The sequence below is a fragment of the Onychomys torridus genome, chromosome 8 (assembly GCF_903995425.1).
Source record: "Onychomys torridus chromosome 8, mOncTor1.1, whole genome shotgun sequence".
In the NCBI taxonomy this organism is placed as follows: domain Eukaryota; kingdom Metazoa; phylum Chordata; class Mammalia; order Rodentia; family Cricetidae; genus Onychomys; species Onychomys torridus.
This window is the reverse complement of record NC_050450.1, coordinates 87,450,419-87,458,870: the sequence shown is the minus strand read 5'-3', so window position 1 is coordinate 87,458,870 and position 8,452 is coordinate 87,450,419. Positions and strand designations below refer to the sequence as shown.

The 8,452-nt window shown below is 43.3% G+C and overlaps 1 protein-coding gene across 1 annotated transcript; it reads left to right on the top strand.

Annotated features, from left to right (window-relative positions):
- Nucleotides 1-569: 569 nt before the first annotated feature.
- Nucleotides 570-4,675, top strand: Krt10 (keratin 10). Its single transcript, XM_036194551.1, has 8 exons — nucleotides 570-1,178; nucleotides 1,958-2,040; nucleotides 2,380-2,536; nucleotides 2,625-2,786; nucleotides 2,876-3,001; nucleotides 3,260-3,477; nucleotides 3,744-4,069; nucleotides 4,309-4,675. The coding sequence occupies exons 1-8, from the start codon at nucleotides 570-572 to the stop codon at nucleotides 4,413-4,415; spliced, it is 1,788 nt and encodes a 595-aa protein (XP_036050444.1). The 3' UTR covers nucleotides 4,416-4,675.
- Nucleotides 4,676-8,452: the final 3,777 nt, after the last annotated feature.

Below are 8,452 nucleotides of genomic sequence, written 5' to 3'. Positions count from 1 at the left end.
ATACATTATATATTTTTTTCCTAAATTGTGCTTTGTAAATGTGGCAACTTTTCAACACTAATAAAATAGTTCAGCATATCCTATTTTTGTTGTTTACTTAGTTTCATGATCCTTATTACAGCATGATTCCAGCACACTTGCTACTTACTGCAATTCTAAAGGCTGTTTAAAACATGAATCTGAAAATTTCTTATTTCAACTACAATTTGCAACCAGATTTCTTTTACTTTTCATACTTAGCCAATGCTTAGTACAACTTTAAATTAGCATCAGAACAATTGTTACTCAATGATCTTCAAAAGGTAAAATGTACTCATCTGAACTCCACCCATTTTCAGTTTCAACACAGCAAATCTTCTGTTGTACCCGGAGCAAATTCAAAAGCATTGAAAAGGTATTGGTTATTACTGCAGATAATTTATGCAATCATCAGCCAAAGATGCTAAGCTGGCAAAAAGAAAACCATACAAGCAAGCAAACCCCAGGACCTAAGAGACACGCCCTCTCAGTATATAAAGGCTTGTCACTGTCCTTGGTAGCAGGCACTCCCTGGGCTACATTACACCACCATGTCTGTTCGATACGGCTCCTCCAGCAAGCAGTACTCTTCCTCCCGCAGTGGAGGAGGAGGAGGAGGTGGTGGAGGGTCATCCTTCAGAATTTCCAGCAGCAGCAAAAGCTCCCATAGTGGGGGGTTCAGCGGTGGCTCTTTTAGCCGTGGGAGCTCTGGTGGAGGTTGCTTTGGGGGCTCATCGGGTGGCTATGGAGGCTTTGGAGGTGGCAGCTTTGGTGGAGGTTATGGAGGAGGCAGCTTCGGTGGAGGCTGTGGAGGAGGCAGCTTTGGTGGAGGCTATGGAGGAGGCAGCTATGGAGGAGGCAGCTATGGAGGAGGCAGCTTCGGGGGAGGTAGCTTTGGTGGAGGTGGCTTCGGAGGAGGCATTGGTGGTGGGTATGGAGGAGATGGTGGCGGCCTTCTCTCTGGAAATGAAAAGGTAACCATGCAGAACCTGAACGATCGTCTGGCCTCCTACATGGATAAAGTCCGGGCTCTGGAAGAATCCAACTATGAGCTGGAAGGTAAAATCAAAGAGTGGTATGACAAGCACGGCAACTCAAGCCAGCGAGAGCCCCGGGACTACAGCAAATACTATCAAACCATTGAAGAACTTAAGAACCAGGTAAGGGGCATTTTAAATTCCAGCTTTCAATCACTTCTATCCGTGTAATGCAGACAGATGAGACTAAGCTAAGCATACCGCAGCTGATCACTGTGTCTACCTGCTATTTTGTCATGTCTAGTGGAACCAAATCTCCTCCGAGGTATTTATGAAGGCATGGCATGTCTGTCTCCAGCCAGCATGTGTGTTGCCTTGTCTTCCAGGATGACAGATGACTGAGAACCTTTCAGGTTTTAATAAACATATGAGTTCACAGTTAAAATATGCGAGATCATATGTATATGTGTATATATGTATATGTATATATACATGTATATATCGTTGATATTGATAACAAGTAAGCCATATCCAGCACCAACATTGCAAGAAATACCAACTTTCCAATACAGAAATGAGATACTCCTTGTCTCTAGGAACTCCATCAACTACATCTATAAATTCAGGGTATATGCACTTAGAAGTATTTATAACAAATTAAACAAATACAGATGTGAGTCACTCAAAAGTTAGCTGCAACACAGGAAAATCCCAAACCGTAAAGGAGCAAGTTCTAATTACAGGAATATACCTACACAATCCCAGCCAGTGTTCAGAAAGGAAGCATGGCCAGAAAAGTACAGAAACTACAAGGGAACATATTGTTATATGGGCCAGTCTGTAATAGTCTATGCTGAAATTAACCTCCTTCCAAGATTCTGGAAGAGAACTATATAAAAATGTAATAAATCTATGCTACTCTAAAGGCCATAAACCCACCTGACCTTTGTCTCTCCCTCCAGATCCTCACCCTGACAACTGACAATGCCAATGTCCTGCTGCAGATCGACAATGCCAGGCTGGCAGCTGATGACTTCAGGCTGAAGTAAGTTAAATGAATGTGGTTCAAATAAAGCAGGTGTTTTTAACCAGGACCTCGGATGCCCAGAACAGCACTTATATTTTCCTGAACTCATCCAGCATGAAACAGTTCTGAGATGTTAAAGAAGGTTTTTAGTTGTAATGATATCTTTTGGGTAATCTTTAAAGGGAGATATGTAACAGCTAACTCTTTGTATCAAATTATTAATATTCCTACATGAATTCGTTATTACACATGTTGCCATGATAGGAAATCAAATCTATCTTCACATCTTAGTCAGTCTCTCTCCAAGTATACCTTCACTCTCCTGTATATCCATTGTTTGTATCCTACTTGTTTCAGATATGAGAATGAGGTAGCCCTGCGCCAGAGTGTGGAAGCCGACATCAACGGCCTCCGCAGGGTGCTGGATGAGCTGACCCTTAGCAAGGCTGACCTAGAGATGCAGATTGAGAGTGTGACTGAAGAGCTGGCTTACCTGAAGAAGAACCACGAAGAGGTGACACAAAATTACATTTCCCTCCCCCCCCCAAAAAAGTTCATCTTGGTCATGGTGCATTCATTAAATCTAACTGCTCTTCCAATAGGAAATGAGAGACCTTCAGAACGTGTCCACCGGTGATGTGAATGTGGAAATGAATGCTGCTCCGGGAGTTGACCTGACTCAAAAACTGAACAACATGAGAAACCAATATGAACAACTTTCAGAAAAGAATCGCAAGGATATAGAAACCTGGTTCAATGAGAAGGTAAGTTCATTGCTCTTCTCAGCAAAGCTCCTGGAGATTTTGTTATCATGCCCGGATGTTCTCATCTCTTTGCGTTTCTAATCCTCTAGAGCAAGGAACTCACCACAGAAATCGACAGCAACATTGAACAAATGTCCAGCCATAAGAGTGAAATTACTGAATTGAGACGTACTGTTCAGGGTCTGGAGATCGAACTACAGTCCCAACTGGCTCTGGTATGTTAAACCTTGTTAAATGGCCTCCATTTATTCTATTTCGGGCTAAAAATGAGTTTGGGGCAAGGGCAGAGGGGGGTGTGCAAGAAAATGGAACCGAAATCGCAGCTTTGGGCAGGAAAAGAACCGTTAGCACTGAGGCCGTGATACTCAAACTGCAGTACTGCCATTAAGCAGGAATCCTATCCACTTTCCTTCTATGACGTCTTACTGAAGCATTTCCATGTTTCACTACACTTAACTAAACCTTCTTCTCAGAAACAATCGCTGGAAGCCTCCTTGGCAGAAACAGAAGGTCGCTACTGCGTGCAGCTCTCCCAAATCCAAGGCCAGATCTCCGTCCTGGAGGAACAGCTGCAACAGATTCGGGCTGAGACCGAGTGCCAGAACGCAGAGTATCAACAACTCCTAGACATTAAGACCAGACTGGAGAACGAGATCCAAACCTACCGCAGCCTGCTGGAAGGAGAGGGAAGGTATGTTGGAAACCTGCCAAGTTCCCCCATTGGTTTCATTCAAAAGTCCACATGGCCAAGCTTTCCCAAATCCAAGGAGGCAGGAGGGGAGCAGTGATGTTTTCAGGAATTAGGGCTGTGTGTATACATATTTATGGATGGATAAATGAATGAGTATTAATAGACAAACTCGACTGGGTGGTATTTTCACAAAATATTAATCTGGAATGCAACCTGACGCTTCCACGTTAGAAGGGACCACATTTGACACTCCACACTCCTTTTAGTTCCGGAGGTGGACGCGGCGGCGGCAGCTACGGCGGCGGAAGTTCTGGCGGTGGAAGCTACGGCGGCGGAAGTTCTGGCGGCGGAAGCCACGGCGGCAGTTACGGCGGCGGAAGCTCCGGTGGCGGCGGCGGCGGAAGCTACGGCGGCGGAAGCTCCAGCGGCGGCGGCCACGGAGGCAGTTCCGGTGGTGGCTACGGCGGCGGAAGTTCCAGCGGTGGTGGTCACGGCGGAAGTTCCGGCGGAGGCCAGAGCGGAAGCGGAGGGTTCAAGTCTTCCGGTGGCGACCAATCGTCTAAAGGACCAAGGTCAGCAGAAACTAGCTGGGGTAATCTGAATTAGATTTAACTTTCTCCAATGGTTTTGTTGCTCTTTAAACTCAAGAGCTGATTTTAAAACAATGAAAATCTCGAGTTAGATTTTCGTTTGTGTTTTTAGTAGTTTGGGGAAAATCTACAGCTTGGATTTTTTTTTTTTTTAGAACATCTTGGAAAAGATGCATTATCTTAGTTTTGTAATATTAACAAGTCGTTTCATCTAAATTCTAATTTTTTTTTCTATTCACAGATACTAACAAAACCAGAGTGATCAAGACGATTATTGAGGAGGTGACACCTGACGGTAGAGTCCTTTCGTCTATGATTGAATCAGAAACCAAGAAACACTTCTATTAAACTGCTCTTTGCACAGGCCACTGCACAGACGTGTGGAAAACAAAATGTCCAGGAAAACACTTCTGTCTTAATGGTCTATGAAAATAGATTTGCTCCTTGAAATTAAGGGTCTACAAGGTGTTTTGTGGTTTCTGTATTTCTTCTTTTCATTTATCAGAAAGTGTTCTTTTGTGGAAAAAAGAAAAGAAAACTTTCTCATTTACTAATGAATTTCTCATTTACTAATGAATTTCAATAAACTTTCTTACTGATGCAAACTATCTAAATTTGTCAGAATTATTATTCAATTGTGTGGGTGCGCTCAGACCAATATGAGTAATGTGATTGAAAAAGTCTATAATTCCCCCAAGGTTACATTTACTAAAGATACACAATGTGTGGAGAACTCCCGGTTCTCTGGCTTTAAATTGTTTCAATCTTGGAAATTTTGAAGTCATCTCAAACAAGATTCCCAAATAAAAGGAAGTTTCACAATCTCTTTATTATTTCTCCTCTTTTTTTTTTTTAACTTTATTTTCTTCCACTTTGATATTGGTTCTCAATTCTTATATACTAAAGCTATGTCTTCCAACAGAAATTTAACAAAAGTTAACCAGTCCAAAAGAAATCATATCAAAATTGTTATGCGGCCCATAAAGTTATTTTGTGTGCCAGGTGATGCCAAGTGTGTCCAAACACACATCTCTAAGTCTCCTGATTTCCCCAACTCTTTCGTAATTGCTACTAAAGACTTTGTCCTTCCAGTATACACTGAATTGTATCTCTCAACCAGTTAGACCCCAACTGTGCTGACTAGTTTTGTGTCAACTTGACACAAGCTACAACCATCTGAGAAGAGGGAGCCTCAATTAAGAAAATGCCAACCTAAGATTAGGCTATTGGCAGACAGACCTGTAGGCATTTTTTTTTTAAATTAATGACTGGTGGAGAAGGGCCCAGCTCATTGTTGGTGGGGCAACTCCAGGCTGGTGGTCCTGGGTTCCATAAGAAAACAAGCTAAGCAAGACAGGAGGCGCAAGCCAGTAAGCAGCACTCCTCCATGGCCTCTGCATCAGCTCCTGCCTCCAGATTCGTGCCATGACTTCCTTCCATGATGAATAGTGGTGAGGAAGCATAAGCCAAATAAACTTCCTCCTCAAGTTGCTTTGGTCCTGGAGTTTCATCACAGCAATAGTAACCCTAAGATACCAACTGACATCACTTAGTACTCTACTAAAAGGGGAAAGTCACAGTGTGCTTCTGGATTGCCCATGTCCATTGAGTAGCAGCTTCAGCATCTTTCTTGATTCCTTGAACGCCAGTATTTTTCAAGATCTGAGGCCTGATCCCTTGCCATTTCAGTGGGAATCTACTAAATAAACCCTACCCTGATATATAACACACTTTAGAATGTGCCTTAGCGGGGAGGTGTCCCTCCTCAGACATTGAGAATCAGGCTTTCTTTTCATATCAAGAGTCTCTATAAGAGAAACTTTCTTAGTCTATATACTTTGAGACTCCCTTGGGGTGCTAAATTGTATCCCAGTGTAAATCTAAACTAGATTGTAATGCTAGTGAGAAGAGGACTGGGCCTGCGTTATGTGTCACTATAATCCCCACCCCAGCAAGGTTTTCAACACAGATTGTTAAAACCCAATAAGTGCTGGTTAAGCAACAAAATTAGTGAGTCACATCCAAATAAGTAAATGCAGTACCTCCCAAGGTGAACCCAGAAATGCTGGGGACTAAGACTCAGAAAGTATTTACTGCCACTGTATGACAATACAAATGAGACCAACTCTTTTGTACAGTTATTATATGATTACTTTAAACACTTTGTAAACAAAATGGAAATGATTCAGTTGAGCCAAAAAGGTCAAGAGTATCCATGACACCCAGGGCCTTCCATGTGCTAGAAGTTTGATTAGCTCTCCACCTACAGTACTTTTCTTTCCTCCATTGATAGCAACCCAGCCCTAGCAGGTAACTAGGGACTAGACTATCACCAGTGAGGATGCTTCCAAATGGGAAGGTGAGGAAAGCCATCTAAATGCCAAACAACCAGAGCAGTGAAACCATCAGTCTCCCTGTTCCTCTGGCATTGAGAAGGCAAAGGGTGAAATGCACAGCCCCTTTAAAGAGGTAATAAACACTGTAAGCATTAGAGAACCCCCCCAGCATGAAGAAGGTGGGGGACAGGGAGAGCAGAGACAACTGTCAGAGAAAGGACAAAGCTGCTGAACCATGGCAAAGGTTTGTTGTACATTTGAGTATCCATGATACGATCTTTTCACAACCAATCCCAGGACTCTGCTGAATGAAAAGGAGGACATGACAGCTCCTGGGTATGGTTGAGAAGAAGGTTTTTATTGTCGATAAGAGGAAGAATACAGCCAGAGACATCTAGAAAAGTCCAGACTGGACATGGCTAGCAAAACAGACTGGACCATGAGAAGAGGGGGAGTGAGAGAGGAAGAGAAGAGGGAGGAGCAAGAGAGGGAACCGGGAGAGGGAGAAGAACCAAGATGAGCACATGGACAAAGAGAACCAAGACTGTGTTGCCAAGATGGCTGAGTTACACAGGAAAGAGGAGCTGGAGAAAGGCAAGTGGAGCTCAGGGGCTGGAAACGGTTAGGCTGGGGGCAAGGTGAGAAGTGCTGAGAGGTCCAGGGCCTGGGACAGGCACAGGCAGTGCTGGCAGCGTCCACTTGGATATGTCAATTGGCACCGCAGCTAGCCACATGTCCTGAGTTTCTTCCATCCCTAACACCTACCAAGAGGAAAGGAGAGTTTGGAGTGCTCAGGAATTTAGTTCAGTAGCTAAGATGCATCCATTCATTCAACAAGCACAGTTGTGAGAACTGTGTCATACATGCTCGATCTTGAATGTAAAACAAATGAAGACACAGCCACTCCCATCATACGTGCCACAGAAGATATATCCATTGGAGACTAAAGATCATGGACAAGGTACCAAGGCATTCAAAATAGCAGGTCAGAGAAGGTCTCTGGAAAACATGGCTCTTGAACTGATCCTGGAGGATGGCAGAAAAGAGCTAATTAGAAAGAATGTGAAATCTAGGCCAGCCAGGGACATGTTTACAAGGCACAGCACCCAAGCTCTCCACTACTACTGCTCTAAGAAAACTTCCTCAGAATCATGATTGTTTATCATTAATTCAATCATATCTATAAAGCCCATTTCATTGTGTAAGGGAATATATTCACAGTTCCTGACAATTACAATGGACTAGGGACCATTCTATTTCCAACTACATGAACAATTCTTTTTTTTTTTCTTTTTTCTTTTTGTTTTATCAAGACAGGGTTTCTCTGTGTAGCTTTGGAGCCTGTCCTGGAACTTGCTCTGTAGACCAGGCTGGCCTCTAACTCACAGAGATCTGCCTGCCTCTGCCTCCCTAGCGCTGGGATTAAAGTCTAGTGCAAGAACAATTCTTGGTTCTTCTTTTTTCCATTCACTCCTACCCATTACCATTCACTACCACAGCTAGTCACTGCCAGGTGCTGTTTAGACTATCTTCAAAATTATCACAATACCATCTAGCTCAGCTCTGACTCACCTAAACATCTCCCCCAAATTACTATGGGTGACTTTCTAATGATTTCTCATACTGATTCTTATTCCATCACCAGTTACACTCCACACACCAGCCAGAACAACAAAAAACAAAAAGCAAACAAACAAGAAAAACTCCCTGCTTAAACTTCTCAGTGGTTACCTTTCATGCTCAGAATCAAATTTAAAGTCCCTCCCCAAGCCCAATATGCTGTTTTATCAGTTGCCTCCTGATCCACTACCATCCATCCATCCTCCAGTCCCTTGAAGGAACCACAATCTTCCTTCCTGCTCTGGTTTGGTTATGGTTTGAGTGTGTTCCCCAGAAGTTCGTGTGCTGGAAAGTCGGTCACTAGTATGACAAGGCTCAGAAGAAGTGAAACTCTTACTGGGAGTTGTTTAGATCATTGTGGGCACCACCCTTGGAAGGAACTGATGGAGTTTTCATGGGATCTGGGTTAGTCTTCTGAAAGTGGTGTTG